The sequence below is a fragment of the Anabrus simplex genome, chromosome 13 (genome assembly GCF_040414725.1).
Source record: "Anabrus simplex isolate iqAnaSimp1 chromosome 13, ASM4041472v1, whole genome shotgun sequence".
NCBI lineage: Eukaryota > Metazoa > Arthropoda > Insecta > Orthoptera > Tettigoniidae > Anabrus > Anabrus simplex.
The window spans coordinates 16,486,307-16,513,956 of record NC_090277.1 but is presented as its reverse complement, the minus strand read 5'-3'; the positions used below and the strand labels follow the sequence as shown (position 1 = coordinate 16,513,956).

Below are 27,650 nucleotides of genomic sequence, written 5' to 3'. Positions count from 1 at the left end.
CCACTCTATCTCACACACAAACATTCATCCCATCCAGTCACACAAGAATCATACAAACTTTCATTCGGAACATTCATAACCAAGAAATCCCTCTTTCTGAAATGCGCGGGAATCTCACTACGTTTACTCTTTCACAAAACCATAATTAATGCAAGCAAACAGATCACATACTTTTTCACACATTCCACATCGATATCACTCAGCACGTCATTCAAATCTTTCACACATCTCTCAGAATTAAATAAAACATTACACACACGCTTGGATAGACTTTCTTTCATCTCACGCACCCTTCCATTCTCACTTACGCTCACTCTATTACTGAAATTCTTACCATAATACACTTCGAAATTGCTGTCATTACTACTTAATGACCCAACAATTAATCCATCTTCACTACCTTCCATATCAGCTCCTACTTGCACCACTTCCATGCCAACAACACTGCTACTTTCGACTCTCTTATCAGAAGTTTCATTAATCTCAAAGTCACCATTTTCACACATAATGGACCTAACTTTACTCTCCGCACGTACACTTAAATCAACAAAAACATCCTCATGATGTATACTCCGTAAACTCTCTACACTTACTAAACGACCTTCATCAACTTCACAAAAAACTTCACTTTCAATTTCAGAAACTTCCACAAGATTATCGATCGCAACACCGCTATTACCATCACCACTAGCACAAAGTAAGACATCCGACACATCTTTCTTACTTTCATCACGCCCCCTATACACAAAATCTCCCTGAACACAAAACACATGGCCATACAATAATTCCTCTTTCACGTCTACCTCGTAACTTACCTGTTTCATCGCGTGAATAGGAATTTCGGTATCGGACTGCCTATCTGACCCAACTAAGAAGTCCGATTCCGGTTTAAATTACTTGACATTAACTGTTCACTATTATCATGTCTCTGCACTTGATCTGGAGGTCTCTGATCCGTACGCCCCCTACTTTCTGATTCCCCTTGATTAGGTCTTCTGCCATAATATTCCTGGTGATTAACTCCCTGATTAGACTGTCTGTTTCCCCTTCCGGAATTACCACCCTGATTCCCGTGCCTAGAATGACTGAAATTCTGATTATTCCTATCTCCCGCTATCTGATTACCTTGTCTCCCATTATCCCCGTAATTTCTACCTTCACTTTGCCTAGTCCTCCCCTGCCCTTCTAAAGCATCAAACCTCTCTAACAGCTGCTCTAATTCTTTAATCGTAACAATATTCTGCATACATGCAGCTAATCCGACCTTCTCAGGAAAATGCCTCAACATCTGGCGGACTGTATCTCTCTCCGATGCTAGACCTTCAATATTCTGGCTGATCAGAACATGCGCTAAGAAATACTCCGTCATAGATACACCTTCCTGAGGTTTATACTTGCCAAATAGCACGCGATCTCTTTCCCTTCCCTGAATAGCTTCACTCCAAAATTTAGAACTAAATTTCTCCCTAAATTCCTCCAAACTCGAAATACCCTGTCTGTAAACTTGAAACCAAGATCTCGCTTCTCCAACAAATGCAACATCCAACAGCTCATCAACCATACTCCAATCAATCAAACCATCGTCAAGATTCTTGCAAAACCGTTTCTCCACCGTTTTCAAGAATTCCATCGGATTAAACTGCCGACCATTAAACTTGGGTAATTCAGAGTCCTTCATACAAGAGACGTACCTATTACATATGCTGCTACCTAATTGGATTTGACTGATCTCCTGCCTTAATTTCACATGACATGATTTAATTCCTTCTTCCACTACCATTCTGGCATTTCCTTCTACTGACTTGAGGTCATCTTTTACCGACTTAAGGTCTTTCTCCAATTTCTCATTCTTCTCATCTATTCGCTTCGCTAAAACATTCTGGCTGGTTTTAATTCTATCTATTTCTTCGACTTTATCTTCCACTATTTTTATTCTTTTATCACATTCCTTGCTGTTTTCAACAAATTCCTTCCTAACTACATTAAATCGGCATTCGATTTTCCCAGTCAATTCCAAGCGTTGAGATTCTACCTTATTATTGACTTCCTGAATTTCCCTGCTTTGATGGTCAAACTTCTGGTTCAATTCATCTATTCTACCATTCACAGCACTACTTAAACTATCAATTTTACTAGACAATTCAACACTCACTAACTTTAACTCCTTACTTTGATTCTCAATCTTACTGGACAATTCCGTACTAACTGAATTTAATTCACTATTAATACTGTATATTTCATTACTTAAAAAACTCAATTCACTCTTCAACTCTTTACTCTGACTATCAATTTTACTGGACAATTCAACATTATTATTATCGATTTTACTGTTAATACTGCATATTTCATTACTTAAGGAATTCAATTCACTCTTCAACTCTTTACTCTGACTATCAAGTAGCGATTTAAGCATACTGAGCATTGAAGCCTCCCCTTGATCCCCTACATTCTGAGTTTGAGACGGGTTACTCTGTTCCTCACCCATCGTTGCCAATAGATCCTTCCCACTATCAGCCATTTTGCTACTCTTACTTAAATTAGATAAACTCAATGTGGTGGAATTCTTTTGACTTCTCTTATCCTGATTCTTAGTACCAGCAACTTTAAAAACCTCTCTACTTCTCAATTTTATAATACTGGGCTCGCTACAACATTTCTTCATACTCCAAAATACACATGAAACATATAAAACACTTCACTGACATAGTTTGCAGAATTCCAACCACACCTGACAAGTGCACCTACGCTTATAAGCCTAACAGATGTACCAATCATTCAGCCACACGTTGGGAAGCCAATTGTAATAAGTTGATGACTACTGATAAATAAATAAAATAAAATATATAAATAAAATTACTCAAAAACTTAATAAAATTAATAAGCATAATTAACCGAAATGTCCGTAGTATGGGCGCCAGAGTTCACCAGAATGGATCCCTCGAATTTAGATAAGAGCATGGTAAACTTTATATCCCAGGGCGTGTACATAATGCTGCGTACTGGTACATCTGCTGCAGGCCTTACCTAACCTCCTGAAAACGACTAATTAGGTAGGAACTGCACCTAGGTTCATCAATAACACTGATTCTAAAATAGCTAACTATATTCTGAACAAATTCCGTGCATGAGCACCTCATCAACATACAACATTATACATATAATACACACATAAAATATTGCTGGAAGACTCCATATTTACAACAACAACAATAATAATGAAACTCGTGGGAAAACGAAAGCGAGAACTAAGCTACCATTTGTAGATAGTCCGATGACCAATGTACATGTATGAAGATAAATACCCTTCACTGTCTCTATATCAATTCGACTTACCGATTCTCATAATCGGCAGTTATCACTTCACACAGATACTGTACCTTGTACTACTGTGTTCACATATTTTAACACTTGTAAAGATATATACACACGTCTGTCGATCCTCAACATATAAATTTATGGAAAGTCTGAGATAGCTTTCACCAACATATAATGCTAGGCCGCCACAAGTGCTGCAATACTTAATGCGCAAGCACTCTCCACAAACATAACACGACTACGCTCCACGAACGTTTGAAGTCCAGTCCATTGCTGCCGTGTCACTCCCGTACCGTGTATCAGCACCACTTCCTTCCCGTACAGTGCGTCAGTTGTAGTTGTAGTTGTAGTTATCTTCCTTCTCGTTCCTTTACAATCACCTCTACAATCACCCTTACAATGTTTCTTACAATCTCCTATACAATCCTCTGGTTGCCGCCGTATGACCAACCTTTATAGACATCAACATCCCCCTCCTCTCAGATGAGACGTCTGGATTGGTGCTTGCCAGCCAATCATGAGTGATCTCAAATCAAGACCAAGCCCTGAACTACTTCTTCCTCCCAAGACAATAACAAACTCTGGGGAGTTTTCATGAATCACCAAACTTTCCTGGTACAACAACAAGCTTATCTCAACAGGCTGGGATATATACACGAGTAATGGAATTTCCTGACACAAGTACATCACAACAGACACTGGGGTAGCCAGATGACTCATTCAAATTACCAGAGTTATTACAGCAATGTTTTCCCACTGGTGCAAAACAAATTACTCATACCTACATATGTGGATATCTTCCAGCTTACAAATATAAATGGCAAAATATACAAATGAAATAATAATAATAATAATAATAATAATAATAAAATAGAATACTGACAATAATATCTCTAACTTCTACATATAATTCGGGGGTGTGATATATGTACTATCACATAACGCCCCCTTGGTGAATCGATGATATCATATATTATGATTCACCATAAAACAGAACTTCATAAATTATATAACTGAACTCTTAATTTACTGTAATAATGATATATACATTGCGTCTACTGCATTGTATTCGTACACACGAAATACAATTTGTCCAAACAATAATAATAATAATAATAGTATGGCTATATACACACAACTCTGATTGTTTCATATAGCATTGAACACAATCCCTTCTTGCTACTGTACACATACATTAAAATTGATAATATATATATATATATCCAAAGTGCAGATCCTATCTCTTATATCTGCGAAGGCTATAGATATTAAATGTCCCAAGGACCTTATTTTCAGCGGTTAGGAGCCTATAAGCACACTTGCCTATTCTACTGTCCACAGAATACGGACCCTGATATAATGAAAAAAAACTGTACATAAACTTAACATTGGCATCGATAGACGAGGAATGCGTACCGCAATAAAAACTAACTACGTCTAGAATCCACTCTATCTCACACACAAACATTCATCCCATCCAGTCACACAAGAATCATACAAACTTTCATTCGGAACATTCATAACCAAGAAATCCCTCTTTCTGAAATGCGCGGGAATCTCACTACGTTTACTCTTTCACAAAACCATAATTAATGCAAGCAAACAGATCACATACTTTTTCACACATTCCACATCGATATCACTCAGCACGTCATTCAAATCTTTCACACATCTCTCAGAATTAAATAAAACATTACACACACGCTTGGATAGACTTTCTTTCATCTCACGCACCCTTCCATTCTCACTTACGCTCACTCTATTACTGAAATTCTTACCATAATACACTTCGAAATTGCTGTCATTACTACTTAATGACCCAACAATTAATCCATCTTCACTACCTTCCATATCAGCTCCTACTTGCACCACTTCCATGCCAACAACACTGCTACTTTCGACTCTCTTATCAGAAGTTTCATTAATCTCAAAGTCACCATTTTCACACATAATGGACCTAACTTTACTCTCCGCACGTACACTTAAATCAACAAAAACATCCTCATGATGTATACTCCGTAAACTCTCTACACTTACTAAACGACCTTCATCAACTTCACAAAAAACTTCACTTTCAATTTCAGAAACTTCCACAAGATTATCGATCGCAACACCGCTATTACCATCACCACTAGCACAAAGTAAGACATCCGACACATCTTTCTTACTTTCATCACGCCCCCTATACACAAAATCTCCCTGAACACAAAACACATGGCCATACAATAATTCCTCTTTCACGTCTACCTCGTAACTTACCTGTTTCATCGCGTGAATAGGAATTTCGGTATCGGACTGCCTATCTGACCCAACTAAGAAGTCCGATTCCGGTTTAAATTACTTGACATTAACTGTTCACTATTATCATGTCTCTGCACTTGATCTGGAGGTCTCTGATCCGTACGCCCCCTACTTTCTGATTCCCCTTGATTAGGTCTTCTGCCATAATATTCCTGGTGATTAACTCCCTGATTAGACTGTCTGTTTCCCCTTCCGGAATTACCACCCTGATTCCCGTGCCTAGAATGACTGAAATTCTGATTATTCCTATCTCCCGCTATCTGATTACCTTGTCTCCCATTATCCCCGTAATTTCTACCTTCACTTTGCCTAGTCCTCCCCTGCCCTTCTAAAGCATCAAACCTCTCTAACAGCTGCTCTAATTCTTTAATCGTAACAATATTCTGCATACATGCAGCTAATCCGACCTTCTCAGGAAAATGCCTCAACATCTGGCGGACTGTATCTCTCTCCGATGCTAGACCTTCAATATTCTGGCTGATCAGAACATGCGCTAAGAAATACTCCGTCATAGATACACCTTCCTGAGGTTTATACTTGCCAAATAGCACGCGATCTCTTTCCCTTCCCTGAATAGCTTCACTCCAAAATTTAGAACTAAATTTCTCCCTAAATTCCTCCAAACTCGAAATACCCTGTCTGTAAACTTGAAACCAAGATCTCGCTTCTCCAACAAATGCAACATCCAACAGCTCATCAACCATACTCCAATCAATCAAACCATCGTCAAGATTCTTGCAAAACCGTTTCTCCACCGTTTTCAAGAATTCCATCGGATTAAACTGCCGACCATTAAACTTGGGTAATTCAGAGTCCTTCATACAAGAGACGTACCTATTACATATGCTGCTACCTAATTGGATTTGACTGATCTCCTGCCTTAATTTCACATGACATGATTTAATTCCTTCTTCCACTACCATTCTGGCATTTCCTTCTACTGACTTGAGGTCATCTTTTACCGACTTAAGGTCTTTCTCCAATTTCTCATTCTTCTCATCTATTCGCTTCGCTAAAACATTCTGGCTGGTTTTAATTCTATCTATTTCTTCGACTTTATCTTCCACTATTTTTATTCTTTTATCACATTCCTTGCTGTTTTCAACAAATTCCTTCCTAACTACATTAAATCGGCATTCGATTTTCCCAGTCAATTCCAAGCGTTGAGATTCTACCTTATTATTGACTTCCTGAATTTCCCTGCTTTGATGGTCAAACTTCTGGTTCAATTCATCTATTCTACCATTCACAGCACTACTTAAACTATCAATTTTACTAGACAATTCAACACTCACTAACTTTAACTCCTTACTTTGATTCTCAATCTTACTGGACAATTCCGTACTAACTGAATTTAATTCACTATTAATACTGTATATTTCATTACTTAAAAAACTCAATTCACTCTTCAACTCTTTACTCTGACTATCAATTTTACTGGACAATTCAACATTATTATTATCGATTTTACTGTTAATACTGCATATTTCATTACTTAAGGAATTCAATTCACTCTTCAACTCTTTACTCTGACTATCAAGTAGCGATTTAAGCATACTGAGCATTGAAGCCTCCCCTTGATCCCCTACATTCTGAGTTTGAGACGGGTTACTCTGTTCCTCACCCATCGTTGCCAATAGATCCTTCCCACTATCAGCCATTTTGCTACTCTTACTTAAATTAGATAAACTCAATGTGGTGGAATTCTTTTGACTTCTCTTATCCTGATTCTTAGTACCAGCAACTTTAAAAACCTCTCTACTTCTCAATTTTATAATACTGGGCTCGCTACAACATTTCTTCATACTCCAAAATACACATGAAACATATAAAACACTTCACTGACATAGTTTGCAGAATTCCAACCACACCTGACAAGTGCACCTACGCTTATAAGCCTAACAGATGTACCAATCATTCAGCCACACGTTGGGAAGCCAATTGTAATAAGTTGATGACTACTGATAAATAAATAAAATAAAATATATAAATAAAATTACTCAAAAACTTAATAAAATTAATAAGCATAATTAACCGAAATGTCCGTAGTATGGGCGCCAGAGTTCACCAGAATGGATCCCTCGAATTTAGATAAGAGCATGGTAAACTTTATATCCCAGGGCGTGTACATAATGCTGCGTACTGGTACATCTGCTGCAGGCCTTACCTAACCTCCTGAAAACGACTAATTAGGTAGGAACTGCACCTAGGTTCATCAATAACACTGATTCTAAAATAGCTAACTATATTCTGAACAAATTCCGTGCATGAGCACCTCATCAACATACAACATTATACATATAATACACACATAAAATATTGCTGGAAGACTCCATATTTACAACAACAACAATAATAATGAAACTCGTGGGAAAACGAAAGCGAGAACTAAGCTACCATTTGTAGATAGTCCGATGACCAATGTACATGTATGAAGATAAATACCCTTCACTGTCTCTATATCAATTCGACTTACCGATTCTCATAATCGGCAGTTATCACTTCACACAGATACTGTACCTTGTACTACTGTGTTCACATATTTTAACACTTGTAAAGATATATACACACGTCTGTCGATCCTCAACATATAAATTTATGGAAAGTCTGAGATAGCTTTCACCAACATATAATGCTAGGCCGCCACAAGTGCTGCAATACTTAATGCGCAAGCACTCTCCACAAACATAACACGACTACGCTCCACGAACGTTTGAAGTCCAGTCCATTGCTGCCGTGTCACTCCCGTACCGTGTATCAGCACCACTTCCTTCCCGTACAGTGCGTCAGTTGTAGTTGTAGTTGTAGTTATCTTCCTTCTCGTTCCTTTACAATCACCTCTACAATCACCCTTACAATGTTTCTTACAATCTCCTATACAATCCTCTGGTTGCCGCCGTATGACCAACCTTTATAGACATCAACATCCCCCTCCTCTCAGATGAGACGTCTGGATTGGTGCTTGCCAGCCAATCATGAGTGATCTCAAATCAAGACCAAGCCCTGAACTACTTCTTCCTCCCAAGACAATAACAAACTCTGGGGAGTTTTCATGAATCACCAAACTTTCCTGGTACAACAACAAGCTTATCTCAACAGGCTGGGATATATACACGAGTAATGGAATTTCCTGACACAAGTACATCACAACAGACACTGGGGTAGCCAGATGACTCATTCAAATTACCAGAGTTATTACAGCAATGTTTTCCCACTGGTGCAAAACAAATTACTCATACCTACATATGTGGATATCTTCCAGCTTACAAATATAAATGGCAAAATATACAAATGAAATAATAATAATAATAATAATAATAATAATAAAATAGAATACTGACAATAATATCTCTAACTTCTACATATAATTCGGGGGTGTGATATATGTACTATCACATAACGCCCCCTTGGTGAATCGATGATATCATATATTATGATTCACCATAAAACAGAACTTCATAAATTATATAACTGAACTCTTAATTTACTGTAATAATGATATATACATTGCGTCTACTGCATTGTATTCGTACACACGAAATACAATTTGTCCAAACAATAATAATAATAATAATAGTATGGCTATATACACACAACTCTGATTGTTTCATATAGCATTGAACACAATCCCTTCTTGCTACTGTACACATACATTAAAATTGATAATATATATATATATATCCAAAGTGCAGATCCTATCTCTTATATCTGCGAAGGCTATAGATATTAAATGTCCCAAGGACCTTATTTTCAGCGGTTAGGAGCCTATAAGCACACTTGCCTATTCTACTGTCCACAGAATACGGACCCTGATATAATGAAAAAAAACTGTACATAAACTTAACATTGGCATCGATAGACGAGGAATGCGTACCGCAATAAAAACTAACTACGTCTAGAATCCACTCTATCTCACACACAAACATTCATCCCATCCAGTCACACAAGAATCATACAAACTTTCATTCGGAACATTCATAACCAAGAAATCCCTCTTTCTGAAATGCGCGGGAATCTCACTACGTTTACTCTTTCACAAAACCATAATTAATGCAAGCAAACAGATCACATACTTTTTCACACATTCCACATCGATATCACTCAGCACGTCATTCAAATCTTTCACACATCTCTCAGAATTAAATAAAACATTACACACACGCTTGGATAGACTTTCTTTCATCTCACGCACCCTTCCATTCTCACTTACGCTCACTCTATTACTGAAATTCTTACCATAATACACTTCGAAATTGCTGTCATTACTACTTAATGACCCAACAATTAATCCATCTTCACTACCTTCCATATCAGCTCCTACTTGCACCACTTCCATGCCAACAACACTGCTACTTTCGACTCTCTTATCAGAAGTTTCATTAATCTCAAAGTCACCATTTTCACACATAATGGACCTAACTTTACTCTCCGCACGTACACTTAAATCAACAAAAACATCCTCATGATGTATACTCCGTAAACTCTCTACACTTACTAAACGACCTTCATCAACTTCACAAAAAACTTCACTTTCAATTTCAGAAACTTCCACAAGATTATCGATCGCAACACCGCTATTACCATCACCACTAGCACAAAGTAAGACATCCGACACATCTTTCTTACTTTCATCACGCCCCCTATACACAAAATCTCCCTGAACACAAAACACATGGCCATACAATAATTCCTCTTTCACGTCTACCTCGTAACTTACCTGTTTCATCGCGTGAATAGGAATTTCGGTATCGGACTGCCTATCTGACCCAACTAAGAAGTCCGATTCCGGTTTAAATTACTTGACATTAACTGTTCACTATTATCATGTCTCTGCACTTGATCTGGAGGTCTCTGATCCGTACGCCCCCTACTTTCTGATTCCCCTTGATTAGGTCTTCTGCCATAATATTCCTGGTGATTAACTCCCTGATTAGACTGTCTGTTTCCCCTTCCGGAATTACCACCCTGATTCCCGTGCCTAGAATGACTGAAATTCTGATTATTCCTATCTCCCGCTATCTGATTACCTTGTCTCCCATTATCCCCGTAATTTCTACCTTCACTTTGCCTAGTCCTCCCCTGCCCTTCTAAAGCATCAAACCTCTCTAACAGCTGCTCTAATTCTTTAATCGTAACAATATTCTGCATACATGCAGCTAATCCGACCTTCTCAGGAAAATGCCTCAACATCTGGCGGACTGTATCTCTCTCCGATGCTAGACCTTCAATATTCTGGCTGATCAGAACATGCGCTAAGAAATACTCCGTCATAGATACACCTTCCTGAGGTTTATACTTGCCAAATAGCACGCGATCTCTTTCCCTTCCCTGAATAGCTTCACTCCAAAATTTAGAACTAAATTTCTCCCTAAATTCCTCCAAACTCGAAATACCCTGTCTGTAAACTTGAAACCAAGATCTCGCTTCTCCAACAAATGCAACATCCAACAGCTCATCAACCATACTCCAATCAATCAAACCATCGTCAAGATTCTTGCAAAACCGTTTCTCCACCGTTTTCAAGAATTCCATCGGATTAAACTGCCGACCATTAAACTTGGGTAATTCAGAGTCCTTCATACAAGAGACGTACCTATTACATATGCTGCTACCTAATTGGATTTGACTGATCTCCTGCCTTAATTTCACATGACATGATTTAATTCCTTCTTCCACTACCATTCTGGCATTTCCTTCTACTGACTTGAGGTCATCTTTTACCGACTTAAGGTCTTTCTCCAATTTCTCATTCTTCTCATCTATTCGCTTCGCTAAAACATTCTGGCTGGTTTTAATTCTATCTATTTCTTCGACTTTATCTTCCACTATTTTTATTCTTTTATCACATTCCTTGCTGTTTTCAACAAATTCCTTCCTAACTACATTAAATCGGCATTCGATTTTCCCAGTCAATTCCAAGCGTTGAGATTCTACCTTATTATTGACTTCCTGAATTTCCCTGCTTTGATGGTCAAACTTCTGGTTCAATTCATCTATTCTACCATTCACAGCACTACTTAAACTATCAATTTTACTAGACAATTCAACACTCACTAACTTTAACTCCTTACTTTGATTCTCAATCTTACTGGACAATTCCGTACTAACTGAATTTAATTCACTATTAATACTGTATATTTCATTACTTAAAAAACTCAATTCACTCTTCAACTCTTTACTCTGACTATCAATTTTACTGGACAATTCAACATTATTATTATCGATTTTACTGTTAATACTGCATATTTCATTACTTAAGGAATTCAATTCACTCTTCAACTCTTTACTCTGACTATCAAGTAGCGATTTAAGCATACTGAGCATTGAAGCCTCCCCTTGATCCCCTACATTCTGAGTTTGAGACGGGTTACTCTGTTCCTCACCCATCGTTGCCAATAGATCCTTCCCACTATCAGCCATTTTGCTACTCTTACTTAAATTAGATAAACTCAATGTGGTGGAATTCTTTTGACTTCTCTTATCCTGATTCTTAGTACCAGCAACTTTAAAAACCTCTCTACTTCTCAATTTTATAATACTGGGCTCGCTACAACATTTCTTCATACTCCAAAATACACATGAAACATATAAAACACTTCACTGACATAGTTTGCAGAATTCCAACCACACCTGACAAGTGCACCTACGCTTATAAGCCTAACAGATGTACCAATCATTCAGCCACACGTTGGGAAGCCAATTGTAATAAGTTGATGACTACTGATAAATAAATAAAATAAAATATATAAATAAAATTACTCAAAAACTTAATAAAATTAATAAGCATAATTAACCGAAATGTCCGTAGTATGGGCGCCAGAGTTCACCAGAATGGATCCCTCGAATTTAGATAAGAGCATGGTAAACTTTATATCCCAGGGCGTGTACATAATGCTGCGTACTGGTACATCTGCTGCAGGCCTTACCTAACCTCCTGAAAACGACTAATTAGGTAGGAACTGCACCTAGGTTCATCAATAACACTGATTCTAAAATAGCTAACTATATTCTGAACAAATTCCGTGCATGAGCACCTCATCAACATACAACATTATACATATAATACACACATAAAATATTGCTGGAAGACTCCATATTTACAACAACAACAATAATAATGAAACTCGTGGGAAAACGAAAGCGAGAACTAAGCTACCATTTGTAGATAGTCCGATGACCAATGTACATGTATGAAGATAAATACCCTTCACTGTCTCTATATCAATTCGACTTACCGATTCTCATAATCGGCAGTTATCACTTCACACAGATACTGTACCTTGTACTACTGTGTTCACATATTTTAACACTTGTAAAGATATATACACACGTCTGTCGATCCTCAACATATAAATTTATGGAAAGTCTGAGATAGCTTTCACCAACATATAATGCTAGGCCGCCACAAGTGCTGCAATACTTAATGCGCAAGCACTCTCCACAAACATAACACGACTACGCTCCACGAACGTTTGAAGTCCAGTCCATTGCTGCCGTGTCACTCCCGTACCGTGTATCAGCACCACTTCCTTCCCGTACAGTGCGTCAGTTGTAGTTGTAGTTGTAGTTATCTTCCTTCTCGTTCCTTTACAATCACCTCTACAATCACCCTTACAATGTTTCTTACAATCTCCTATACAATCCTCTGGTTGCCGCCGTATGACCAACCTTTATAGACATCAACATCCCCCTCCTCTCAGATGAGACGTCTGGATTGGTGCTTGCCAGCCAATCATGAGTGATCTCAAATCAAGACCAAGCCCTGAACTACTTCTTCCTCCCAAGACAATAACAAACTCTGGGGAGTTTTCATGAATCACCAAACTTTCCTGGTACAACAACAAGCTTATCTCAACAGGCTGGGATATATACACGAGTAATGGAATTTCCTGACACAAGTACATCACAACAGACACTGGGGTAGCCAGATGACTCATTCAAATTACCAGAGTTATTACAGCAATGTTTTCCCACTGGTGCAAAACAAATTACTCATACCTACATATGTGGATATCTTCCAGCTTACAAATATAAATGGCAAAATATACAAATGAAATAATAATAATAATAATAATAATAATAATAATAATAATAATAAAATAGAATACTGACAATAATATCTCTAACTTCTACATATAATTCGGGGGTGTGATATATGTACTATCACAAGCTAAGTTTACTTCTGATTGGTAAATGCTGATTTAGTCGGCTCTGTGGTGTAGTGATTTGTGTGATGAGTTGTCACCCCCCGGAGGTCCGGGTTCGATTCCCGGCTCTGCCACGAAATTTGAAAAGTGGTACGAGGGCTGGAACGGGGTCCACTGAGCCTCGGGAGGTCATCTGAGCAGAGATGGGTTCGATTTCCACCTCAGCCATCCTGGAAGTGGTTTTTCGTGGTTTCGCACTTCTCCTCCAAGCAAATGCCGGGATGATACCTGACTTAAGGCCGCGTCCGCTTCCTTCCCTCTTCCTTGTCTACCCCTTCCAATCTTCCCAACCCCCAACAGGGCCCCTGTTCAGCATAGCAAGTGCGGCCGCCTGGGCGAGGTAGTGGTGATCCTCCCCAGTTGTATCCCCCGAGCCAATGTCTCACGCTCCGGGACACTGCTCTCGAGGCGGTAGAGGTGGGATCCCTCGCTGATTCCGAGGGCAAAACCAACTTTGGAGGGGTAAACAGATTAAGAAAGGAAAATAAATACTCGAAACCAACTTTCAACTTCTTAGGTCGTGTTACGTACATTTAGTACGTGTTGAAGAGATGTTAAGTACAGAACAAAAATGGCCAACCAGACACCAGTGGGATCCGAACCCACAACCTACCGATTTCGCGTCGGTTGCTGGTGTCTGGTTGGCCATTTTTGTTCTGTACTTAACATCTCTTCAACACGTACTAAATGTACGTAACACGACCTAAGAAGTTGAAAGTTGGTTTCGATTACAATGCGGTCGTGAAAATTCAATATTCATTGAAAATAAATACTGATTTAAAAATATTAATTAAAGTGTTAAGTCAGAAATTAGTCATAAATAGAGCTTAATCAATCTAATTAAGATGAAAGTTATATTCTTTTTTTGCTACTTGCTTTACGTCGCACCGACACAGATAGGTCTTATGGCGACGATGGTACAGGAAAGGCCTAGGAAGTGGAAGGAAGCGGCCGTGGCCTTAATTAAGGTACAGCCCCGGCATTTGCCTGGTGTGAAAATGGGAAACCACGGAGACTGAGTGAGTTGTAGAGAACCAAAGCGACGAAAATTGCTGGAGAGGTAAGCGGGGAGCTGCATGTTCGTTTTGTGGAATAACCGTAAATTAATAATAATTGCTCCCTTTCTTTAGCTGACTTATCATCTCTTCAAAAGAATCCGGATTCGATTCCTGGGGGGTCGAGCATTTTTACTGTGGTTAGTATACTTTTGTTTATCTTAATACCCTTCTCTTAATCAACATCCAACATACCACGCTACCAACCACTAAAGAAACATGCAATCATCTTACATATTTTGATTGCCTTTTAGATAATTGATAAAAGAAAATGGAATAGATTATATATAGTTGTATATTAGTAAATACATTACTTGGCAAGCAGGCCTATAATCCTTTGGTCGCTGAGTCTTCTTGCTGCTCATTGTAAAGGCAATAGCCGGGCTGAGTGGCTCAGACGGTTGAGGCGCTGGCCTTCTGACCCCAACGTGGCAGGTTCGATCCTGGCTCAGTCCGGTGGTATTTGAAGGTGCTCAAATACGACAGCCTCGTGTCGGTAGATTTACTGGCACGTAAAAGAACTCCTGCGGGACGAAATTCCGGCACCTCGGCGTCTCCGAAAAGCGAAATAGAAGTTAGTGGGACGTAAAGCCAATAACATTATTATTATTAGTAAAGGCAATATTCATATCTTCTGAACATTATTTTAGAAACGCATGGTTCGGCGAGATGCCGTCAGGTATCACAAAGAGAAAGGCGCTTTTTAAATGTTGCAAGCAGTTCGGTCCCCACACCACGAAAAACGTAAAATTAAGCAATTTCCTCAAGTGTGCCGAGAGTTGAAGGGCTCAAGTCTCCGATAGCTCTAACAAACTAAAATGACTTCCGGCCTAAGTCGCTTGTCTCTTTACTCGCTTTCCTTTTGATTCAGATCCTGGCCAAATTAACTTATTTACATAATTATTTCTGTAAAGTGTTCCTTGGTTCAATTCCCCAGGCATTTTTTGAAAAAAATGTTCATACCGAATGTAGTTATAAGGGCTTAAGTGTAACTCTACATTGACTTACATTAGCGCTCGTAGTGGTAGAAAAGGCAAACTGCTAATCTAATCGATCGGACAACGATGATTGTAATTATTGGGAATAAATAAAGAATAATATATTCTCCTACTTTATTAATTTTGTTTGTCCTGTATATAAATGACGTCATCTCTAAAATAAAGTATAATAGATATCACCTCTTTGCCGACGACCTCCAAATTTACCGCCACGTTAATATAAATGATATATCGAATGCAATAAGATATTAACTCCGACCTTCAACAACTCAGTGTGTACGCCAGTGAAAACTCTCTCCTCCTCAACCCCATAAAGTTAAACAATTATTTATGCCACCGTAATCCCCTTTCGGTAAGGAAGTGAAGAACCTAGGTATGACCCTGACTCGTCTGCACACGTAAGAAATACGTGTAGGAAGATGTACGCGACGCTACAACCTCTGAAACGACATAAGGACATTTTGCCACAAGATAAAACTACTCCAAACTTTGATACTACCAATACTTGACTGCTGCGACATTGTCCTCATTGATGCAACCCGTGAACAAACTATGAAACTTCAACGAGCATTGAACTCTGGTCTTCGATTTGTTTTTAACTTGAGTTACGATGCTGACATAACCCCTAGCTACATATTTCTTTCCTGGCTGAAACCCGAGAGGCGACGGAAATTCCACGTACTTACGTTGATATATCGAACACAGAAGGAAAATCTACCCAAATACATCTCTTCAAAATTCCATTTATTATCCTCATTCCACAATTGCACCACTAGACCTGGCACTTCCCTCGCTATTCCCGTCAACCACTCATCAATATACAACAGACCCTTCGTTGTGGCCGGGTCACGACTTTGGAATTCACTCCCAGCTGCTGTGAGGAACTCAATATCGAAATTTAAGACTGCATGTAGAGATTACCTGTTGAATACCACTGACTGTTTCGTGTGTGTGATGACGTATGATAGGTTGTGTGATTGTAGTTCTTATTATTATTATTATTACAGTGTAATGTACATAATATTTAGCTTCTTAGTCATGTACATAGATCACCTTTATGGCCATACTTATATTTCCATTTACTTTTTTACTTATTGTGTTCTCTTTATGCATTGCTTCTTTTTCCAGTTTGCATCTTACTTTTTCATTATGACTTCGTCTCTTTCTCTTTATGTTTACGCTCAGAATTTTATTCTATTTTATTTGTTGAACTCTGCTTTCTTTCCTCATTATAAGTTGTCCAAATCTGTATTTTTTTAGCTTATCTTTGATGATAGAATAGTACATTTCTTTTATATATGTATCATCTGTAAATTAATTATGTGGTTAAGTGTAAGAGAGGGCCACGAGCCCTAACTTCGCTACTGTTAAATTCAATAAATATAAATAAATAAATAAATAAATAAATAAATAAATAAATAAATAAATAAATAAATAAATAAATAAATAAATAAATAAATTCATTTACCTACAACTCCTAGTTCATATCCCTAGGTTGTTTTCAACACTGAGTTGCTTGCCTGAAGGCTAGAACTTAATTTCTGATTGTCTTTTAGGTAACTGATACAAAAATAATGAAATGCCTACATATAGTTGCCTATGAGTAAACACAGGCCTATAAGTTAATCCTGCTCTTTGAAGCATTCGTCACTGGATTTTCCTGCTACTCATTGTAAAGGCAACATTCATATCTTCTTAACATTTAGAAACGCACGGTTTGATGACATGCGGTGAGTGTAATTCGAATTTTGACACAAATATGCTTTATGACTGGGAGTTATTCGAAAATTCGTGTAACGTGATGCGACAAAAAGTGTCAGGAAAATGTAACCATAGCAACCGTGCAGGCTGTGATGTAAGGTATGGATGGATGGCCAGACAATGTTACCAAACAACCGTGCAGGCTGTGATGTAAGGTATGGATGGATGGCCAGACAATGTTACCAAACAACCGTGCAGGCTGTGATGTAAGGTATGGATGGATGGCCAGACAATGTTACCAAACAACCGTGCAGGCTGTGATGTAAGGTATGGATGGATGGCCAGACAGTGTTACCAAACAACCGTACAGACTGTGATGTGAGGTATGGCCAGACAATGTTACCAAACAACCGTGCAGGCTGTGATGTAAGGTATGGATGGATGGCCAGACAATGTTACCTAACAACAGTACAGGCTGTGATGTAAGGTATGGATGGATGGCCAGACAATGTTACCTAACAACAGTACAGGCTGTGATGTAAGGTATGGATGGATGTTCAGACAATGTTACCTAACAACCGTGCAGGCTGTGATGTAAGGTATGGATGGATGGCCAGGCACGCTGTGTCTTATGACCGCTTGCCATCAGAAATTAATAGCTGTTGATGAATGGCCATGACCGCGAGATATAATTACGATAATTTGAATTTCGCAAAGGGAAAAGTGTTTTTCTTAGAATCAATTAACCGATCGGTGGCAATGTATTAATGAACATGCGTGAGGAACATTCTTGCGCTGTTGATTACGCCACTTAAATTTCTGATAAACATGACAATAATAATTTTCTTCAAAATTAATTTATACGTTTTCAACCCTGTTGGGTTACATGTATTCCAATATAAACTGCATCGCATGTCAGAATTCACTAAAAATTCCTATCTACTGATAAATTTATTCGTCTCTGGAGAGAGTGAATTAGTTGAGGGAAACGGATCTTGACAACGGAAATAGTATAAGCTAAACTTATACTATTATGTCTATATTATAGCCCAAGAATAAAAAAACATTAAAATATGAAATATTAACGATATGTATAAGATCGTCGTAACTTTTGTTACTTTATCTGAAGTATGAGTAAAGATGCGTTCACACCGAGATGTTTTCGTGAACTTTGTTGATAAACACTGTTAACCAACAGCGTTCATGAACACTTTTGGCTGTTACTGAGAAAAACAGCCTGTTCGTTAACTTCTCCAACACGTTGAAAACAAAATGTCTTTAACTTTTGTGAATGAAACTTTTCATTAAATTTCCGTGTTTTCGTTAACATTTCGGTTCGCACATGCGCAAGGACGCAATTAGAGCACGAATATTCGTATTGCGGAATCCGATGCTTTCTTATTTCTTCTGGTTCTAACATACAATATTTTTAATTCTGCATGATATTCTTTTAACTGTGTTTTAATGTAGTTTTATTTCCAGCTTCGCTCACAGTGAATAACCTGACATTCCATATTCACTCTCCTAACTAGATTAAACGAAGATTTTCTTTATTTGGTATTTTTATCAATTCCTTGAGATTGTTGTATAAAGCTTCAGACACCTCAGACACCTGCATGCTCTAGATGAACATATAAGTGAAATATCGTAGAACTGAAGCTTCCACAGTGACAGGGAATTTCATTTGACAAGACCAAGACCCGAACAATATGAATTTAGAATGATATAAAATCAGCAATTCTTGTATGCCTGTCATACATAGAGTAATACATACAGAGCACAACACAACAGCGCGGGCAAGTGCCAGTACCTGGCTGTGACACAGAATACTCACGAGACAGCCGCGGGGCTTACGTCAGCCGGACCAAGAACAAGGTCAGGAACCGCTCATTATCTCGGGTCGGTTCTGTCGCCTCGACAAGGAATACTGCCATGTTGGCACCAACACAGCTCAACCCGGAAGAAGAACTAAATAATTGTACACACCGTGGAAGCTTCACTTGTCTAGAGATAGTTTTATAAAGCTTCAAAGACTTCATTGCTTGTCCGAGTCAACAGTCGCTAGCCGGCTTTCCGATAATCTATATCATTTCATGCAATTTTGAAAGCCTTCTGCACTATGAATTAAAAGTTCTGACATAAGTGTTCTCTCCAAACTTAATTCTTAACGCCTTTCCAATATTTTTCTTTGCCACACTTTGCGTCTATTTTCCTCTTCCTTGACTCTGAGCTTTTCTGGCGTGGAAGAAGTTGAGAAATGTTTTCTAGCGACAAGAAGTGCGTCACAGTAATGGGCTTGACGCCATGACAGTGCTGAGCCTTGTATTTATTTTATGTTATGTTATCCTTTAAATTATAAAAAAAAAAACGTGTTTTAACGATAACTGATACTCTTCGCTGTAGGTTTCGTTCAGTTGAGAGAAAGGGACCCCTGCGCTGCCGGGGTAATTCTTTTACTGTTCACTTTTTAGGATTTGTAGATTATTTTATTGATACGCTATTTCACATTTTCCGAACAAATTTATGGTTTTATAGTTTTGGAGTTCGCGTTAAACTGTGTTCTCGTGCCATTGGGATTGTCACCAATCGCCCTAGCGACCCCGAAAACTGGTGTTGGTTTCTCTCCTCTCCCACACGCACTCCTGTCAAACACACAGTAAGTCATACTTGTACCCCGCGTTCCGCAGCTAAAACATCCGTTTACATATAAACGATGACCTTTAAGCCAAGCATCATGGAACCAGAGCCCTGTCGGGCCTTGGCCTACCAAGCGACCGCTGCTCAGCCTGGAAGAAAATGTTCTGGACCGATCTCGATAGCTGCAGTCGCTTAAGTGCGGCCAGTATCCAGAATCGGGAGATAGTAGGTTCGAACCCCACTGTCGGCAGTCCTGAAAATGGTTTTCCGTGGTTTCCCATTTTCACACCAGGCAAATGCTGGGGCTGCACCTTAATTAAGGCCGCTTCCTTCCCACTCCTAGCCCTTCCCTGTCCCATCGACCATCGTCGCCATAAGACCTGTCTATGTCGGTGCGACGTAAAACAAGTAGCAAAAAAAAAAAAAATGTTCTGGAGTAAGAATTTCCCTTTCGTGGACCGCCTGAAGGAGCTTTGAGAACAACTGGTATAGAAAGCGGTTCTTGACCTCTGCTCACTTTCACCGCTTACACAAACACGATCGACTCAAGGACTGTTGATGGCCTTGCAATTCCTCGTTCTACAAGTTCCACTTGTTCATCAGTCTAACTTAACAAAGTAAAACTGGTCCGACGGCTATGAACACCAGAAACAATCTATAGTAATTGCCACGTAAGGAAATACCCCAGAAAGTAAATATCGCCGCCCGATGCTCTTCTTTTCTCTTTTTTGTAATGGCTGATCACTGCTGCCAACCTGCCTGGTTACATATTAAAATCATCAGACATAACCATAACAAACTAACCTCAATGTAAACACCGATAATGAATGTTTCCCTACCCTAGTAAATGATAAAAGATAAGATGAAATAAATCAAGATAATTATGAATATCTCCTCAGTGAGGAATTAAGGAAATAAACACACTTTCTCACTTAAATTATCTGTCTTTATTTTGATATACAGTAGGCGTACTATAACCATATTCTTGAAAAGAGGGGCGTGTTAAACGATGCAATTTATTTAATAAGTCTTTGCAGTGTGATTTTCGAAAGTTCCAGACATCCAATGACTTCCCTTTCTTTTGCGCGAATATTTCCTTCTCTCTTCAATACCGGTAACCAGTAAGGAGAGAGATTATTGGGCATATTTTCAGCCTGCAGGCTGGTTATATCTTCAACCTTATCAGGAAACATATAGGAATACTAATGTGCCAAGCTCCGTGAACGGAATTTAGGTCAGCTTTCAAGTTCACTGCGGATTTGAAAATAATAGTGTTATATGTTCTACTGCCAAAATTTCGTCCCGCAAGAGTTATTTCATGTACCGGTAGATCTAGACATGAGACTGACGTATTTGAGCACTTTCATCATTTCACACAAACTATGTTATTAAATGCATTATCCGAACATGCCACAATCCTACTTACCTGGTATTAGCCAAATAGATTTACAATCCCACAGAAAAAGAAAATATGCTTTAAATATTCTCGCAAATGTATCACTAGTGACTTTAAAGCGATGCGGTGGCAACACGCACTTCACGCTAGAGCAGTGATTGAACGTTGCCAACGTGCCAGATTAACGGTAAATGTAAGACGTCGTATCGGCAAGTAGGGTCCCTAAACTGTATGGTTACCGACACTGAAAAAGACCCAACAGCAAGAAAAGTAACCATAAATCAATATCTTAATATTACAGGGGAGAAAGGGTAAGGTTGCACCCTTAGGGTACGTCCTTACACGGAGAGGACTATAGAGCCTGTTTCCAGTCAGTCAAGTATGGAGCGTGTTGCACTCCTCTAGGGCAATGACTCACATGGTATTGGAGTGTGTTTGTGAGGGAAAACCGGAGCAGTCGGAGAAAAACCTTCCGCTTTGTTCAGCACAAATCTCACATGGAGCGACCGGGATTTGTACCACGGAAGTCAGCGCGCTGCCGCCTGAGCCACGGAGGCTCGAAGTCGACTTTAAATTATTATCTCTTTCTTTCTTAATCCGTTTACCCTCAAGGGTTAGGTTTTCCCCCGGACTCAGGGAGGAATCCTGTCTCAAAGGCAGTGGCATGGAGTGTAGGTCTCGGGATAAAACTGGGAAGGAGGACCAGTACCTCGCCCAGGCTATGCTATGCGTGCAACGAGCTATGCTGAAGAGGGGCCCTTGGGGGGGGGGGGTGGAAAGATTGGAAGGTATAGACAAGGAAGGAAGGAAGGAAGGAAGGCAGGAAGTGGCCGCGGCCTTACGTTAGGCACTATCCCGGCAATTGCCTGGAGGAGAAATGGGAAACCACGGAAAACTCCTTCGAGGATGGATGAGGTGGGAATCGAACCCCCTCAGAGGCTGAGTGGACCCTGTTCCAGCCCTCGTGCGGGGGTGGCAGCTAATCACACTAACCACTACACGACAGAGTCGGACATAATTATTAGTGTCGTTCTTATTAGAGAAATAAATCGCTGACTATGACTGAACGCAGCTTCACGGACCAGTTACTGTACTATCGCTTGTTACGTGTTCTAAAGGCTGCTGGTCATAGCGCGCTTCACAGTTCTAATGGCCGATTCAGTTAAATGACGATCTACTTCAGGCGTTTCCAAATGGCGGCCCGCGAGGGCTTTTTAAGAAAATGTTTTAAGAAATGTGAACAAAATTTACAAAAATTAGTTCATAGCTCATTCAAAATGTATTTATTTCTATACCCAGTATAGACCCAAGCCAGAACTAAGTATTCAATTGATCTGAATACGTTATTTTTCATTTAAAAAGATTTAAATCAAAACTATGGCGGAAAATAAGCCTTCAAATATGACAGTGATAGGCCATAACCACGATAAAAATGGCTATGGGATCCATGCCAACCTCGCTGTAGGCATTTTATGCAACGTGGCAGGTCGTGAATACCAAGAAATATTTTAATTGCCATTCGTGTAAGAAATTCTTCACACATTGCTGGGACTTTTAGCTCTTTCTACTGTATATCATCGTCCCCTTCAATTTAAATGTACTTCTTTACGCCAGCACGCTAACCATTCAGCCATGGAGCCGGACGACAAAAAGAACAACTGAAATTAATAATGTAAAGAAGTTCAAGATCTGGAAAATCCTGTTGCGTGGATGACAGGATAACAACTAAAGATAACATCAGTTTTAAAGCTACTGAAGATATTCTCACTGAGTAAGTTACTATCCTCGGAAATTACTTCCATAAAGGGAATCTCCAGCGAGGCACGAGTAAACCGAAGTTTGCACCTTCGCCAGACTAGTAGGTGTCTCACTGTACCAGGTGGCCCGCGATCGCCGAACTCACTACTTATAAACGTCCCGCAAACACAAATGATGAATGGGATGCCTTCTAACCGATTTTCACAGAAGCACTACTACCAGCAGGCAGGTTACGTCAGAATACAAAGAGATAACAACCGCTCGCAGACACCCCCCCACCGTTAATCCGGCCCTGCCAACAAGTCTATTTTTAATGAAGTTAAAGCATTACTTATTAGATTTATAAACTACAGCTAGTAACTGTACCACAATAAAATGCCTCACCCCCTGGCTCACATTGCAGGAGCATGCGCTTACAAAACACAGGAAGGACCACAGTGATGATAGCATATAACACGCCACAACAAGTAGCACACTGTGTCTTAGTCGACGACACAGAATATAAAGAAATGACTTGCAATATAACAACATGCATGCGGGTGTGACAGCTGTTGATAGGTTCAACAGCAAGAACGTGCTTAGAATTGTCATGTTGCAAGGTGTAATTCAATGTGCTGGTGTCAAGTTCAGTGGTCATTTGCATTATATATATATATATAATTAATTAATTCTCTGGGGCCATGAAGGACCACGTTAATGCTTGTGGCATTTGACACTGAACTTGGCCTTCTTACGCACCTCTGTCCAAGGGGCACCGTGTCTTCTCTCCGGTTGCTCGTCTCGATTTAGCCCGTTCGTCAATACTTTCTTGCGGAAGAGATCGTCTTCAGCGAAGATATGTAGCATTATTATTATTATTATTATTATTATTATTATTATTATTATTATTATTATTATTTTAATGAATTTCGCCACTTAGAAAACGCTTTATCGGTGACTATCGTAGAGATTTTTCAATGCGCACCGACAGCGACGGTGGGTGAAAGGTACAGCCACCTTCAGGGCTGACGACATCGAACCCACAATCTCCCGACGCCACTTGCTGCGTTCTGAACTTCTTCATACTTCGACTGATCCACTGACCCTGTATTCTGCGAGGATGACGTCAAATTTGCAAAAGCGAAAAATTCCGCAGAAGTGATCTGTCGCCCACCCTGTTAGTTAAGATATATTTTGTGATTTTCAGTCTTGTAGACCGTTTGCGACCTCTTTCAGCCAAAACGTGCTCTGTTTTAATTTGCAGATGTGTTCAGAAATGTTTTTAATTAGCCTCTCGTCGCTCATTCCGTGAAGGTTGCCATGAAATGGTAGTCTTCGTCTTTTAATTTGCCTGTATTATTACTTCCATGCTTGTGTTTCGATGTGAATTTAAATCTCGTTATTACAGGGCAAACGATTTACGGTTTCACGTAGTAACAACCACCAGGGAGTTAGAGGACTCTTCTCTCGGCTGTCTTGCAAGCCACTCGACATAGATGTGGCTGAACCGCTGCAGATTTGCCAGTAATTTATAGAAAACCTTACTGGAGGGACATACCTTCGGTTCATTGAGACTTCAAGAACGACAAGAATACAGGAAACTCGTACCAACAAGGAACTGCGACACAGTTTAATCCTCGAAGAAAGCATGCTGCGCGGTCCAAAGGTACTCTAAGTGCCGTGAAAAAAAGTAGAATAAACCTCGGGGATTCACGGTTAATCAGCAAGCCGGATAATCGGGTGTTCTTCTCACTGAGCCTGCCCAGTCACAAACGTGCCAATCGATTTTATTTCACATTATGTCGAATTTCAAAAATATGCTAACGTATTTTCAGAATAATGCGTAAAGTACAAATTTACGTTACTGTAGATCAGCTTCTATCAACAAAGCAATGCACTATTAGCAACCGTTACCTAGATACTTTCTACATTCAGCCGAGTCTATAATGATGTGGTTACTGTTATGGATTTGAATGGTTGGCCCTGAAATGATTACGACGTGTTCATCAAATATTATTTAAATAACAAAGTAAAGTGAACATTATAAGAATAGAGTACTGTCCGTTAAAAATGCAAAAGTGGATCACAAATTCATTCGAACTCCTGGTGTTAAACCTCACTTTTGTATCCTGTACCGTGCTAAAGTATTAAACATATAAAAAACATTCTACTTACTTTAATAACACGATTCAGAAGCTGCAGATTTTTCACGTCGTCCGGCGTCACTGGTCGCTCCCAATCGTCTGCAAAAACTTCCTTCAACTCCTGATGAACGTCTTCTTGTATTTGGGGATGATACGCCAACATCATAAGAGTAAAACACATGGAGGTGGCAGTGGTTTCAATTCCAGCCAGTAGCAGAGTAATAACTTCATCCCTTAACTGCTTGTTTGACAGAGCAGCACCTTCACTTTCAGAGGACCTGATTAAAATATCTAGGAATGTTCCCTTATTCATTTGCTCTGGTGGTTTTTCCTCGCGTAATTCTCGCAGTTTATTACGAATAATGTTATCACTGAGATCGTGGAGCAGTTTTTCCTCCTGCTTATATTTTCGACCCATACTAGTCAGATGGAAGATCGTATCAAACATCAGCCAAGGTCTCTCAACAAGTTTATTCAACACATAAAGTAAGTTCAAAAGAAAATGCGGTAGATACGTATATCTCCCTTCCTGCGCCTTGAAATTAATGCCCATAGTGCTTTCACAAATCATATCAAGTGTGCAAAGGGACAGTACCGGATAGACATCAAACTCATCCCCACTGGCGATCTTTTCTAACTGACTGACCAAAACACAAGCTTGCGAATTAAAAACTGATAAATATGTCTCTAATATGTTTGGTCTGAATGTAGGGGCGATGATCTTACGTTGTTGTTTCCAGTATTCATCCCGGCTGGTTATTAATCCCTTCCCCATGAACTTCTCCAAGACTGCAATCAAATACCGGTCCCTGTTTAATAACCGTTCTTTAACGCAGAGTTGCTCCACATCCTCTGCGTTTGTGATAAATACATAAAGTATATGTCCGAACCAACCTCGAAATACCTTTCGTTCGTATCGATCAACTAAACTGCGAAGATGATAGAAAAACTGTTCCGACCCTCCAGTAACGAGAAGGAAGTTGCCCAGAACAGGTATTGTGGAAGGACCTGGAATTTGAGACGCTAATTCACGGAGACGTCGGCGCGACCACGAGAATTTGATAAACCAAATGCACACAAAGAACACAAAGAGCAGCAGAATACTCATCTTGTCTCGCACTGGGCTACGAATGAAGTGGAGGGGCCTGCTTAAGTAGGGGAGTGCAGGAGTCCAGAAGGGGGCTTAATATTTCCAGTTAGCTCGCAGGCATTGACACTTACGTTAGAAACCGGTTTTAATCGTAACCTGATTCAAGATAATCTAGTCGCGGGGGGGGGGGGGGGAACGATTGGCGGTACCTGTACCTCGCGACATTCAGACTTACATTGGAAAAAAAACACGCCTCTATCAGTTCGCAAACTGTTGAATAATAATAATAATAATAATAATAATAATAATAATAATAATAATAATATTTATTTGTTAATACGTTTACCCTCCAGGTATTGTTTTTCCCTCGAACTCAGCGAGGGATCCCACCTCCACCGTCTCAAGGGCAGTGTCCTGGAGCTTGAGGCTTTGCGTCTGTGGGATACAACAAGGGAGGAGGACCAGAATCTCACTCAGGCGATCTCACCTGCTGTGATCAACAGGGCCAAGTGAGGGACAGATTAGAAGGGAGGAAGCTGCCGTGGCGTTATCGTCCTGGCATTTGCGTGGAGGGAAAGTGAGAAACCACGGAAAAGCACTTCGAGGATGGCTGAGGAGGGAATCGAAGCCCCTGTACTCCGTTGACCTCCCGAGGCTGAGTGGACTCCGTCCCAGCCCTCGTACCACTTTTCAAATTCCGTGGCAGAGACGGGAATCGAACAGGGACCTCCGGGGGTGGCAGTTAATAACACTTCCACTACACCAGAGATGCGACCTTCTCCGGTCAGTTAGTTTAGTTTAGTTTAGTTTATTGCCTTTCTTATATGGCGGGGCTCAGGCTACGAAGCCTGCTATTATGCCAAACCATATTATACAACATTCACATATATTTCTAAAAATCACTAAAATTAATTTACTTAACCCCTATCATTTTGTATCCTCATTGATAATTAAGAGTTAATTATTAAATTCTTACGTTAGTCAAATCTACTTTTTACATATTTGTGTACCACATTAAACATTTCCTTTTAAATAACTTCGGATTGCCTATGTCTCTAATTTCAGCTGG

General features: G+C 39.6%; 1 protein-coding gene across 1 annotated transcript in view; it reads right to left on the bottom strand.

The window, feature by feature from the left end:
- The window catches only part of LOC136885131 (cytochrome P450 4C1), a 31,705-nt gene extending 5,094 nt beyond the window's left edge, over positions 1-26,611 (bottom strand). The window contains exon 1 of the mRNA XM_067157598.2: positions 25,523-26,611. Within this exon, the coding sequence (XP_067013699.2) occupies positions 25,523-26,599 (1,077 nt within the window). The 5' untranslated portion in view covers positions 26,600-26,611. The remainder of the gene's footprint in view (positions 1-25,522) is intronic.
- Between the last annotated feature and the right edge of the window lie 1,039 nt (positions 26,612-27,650).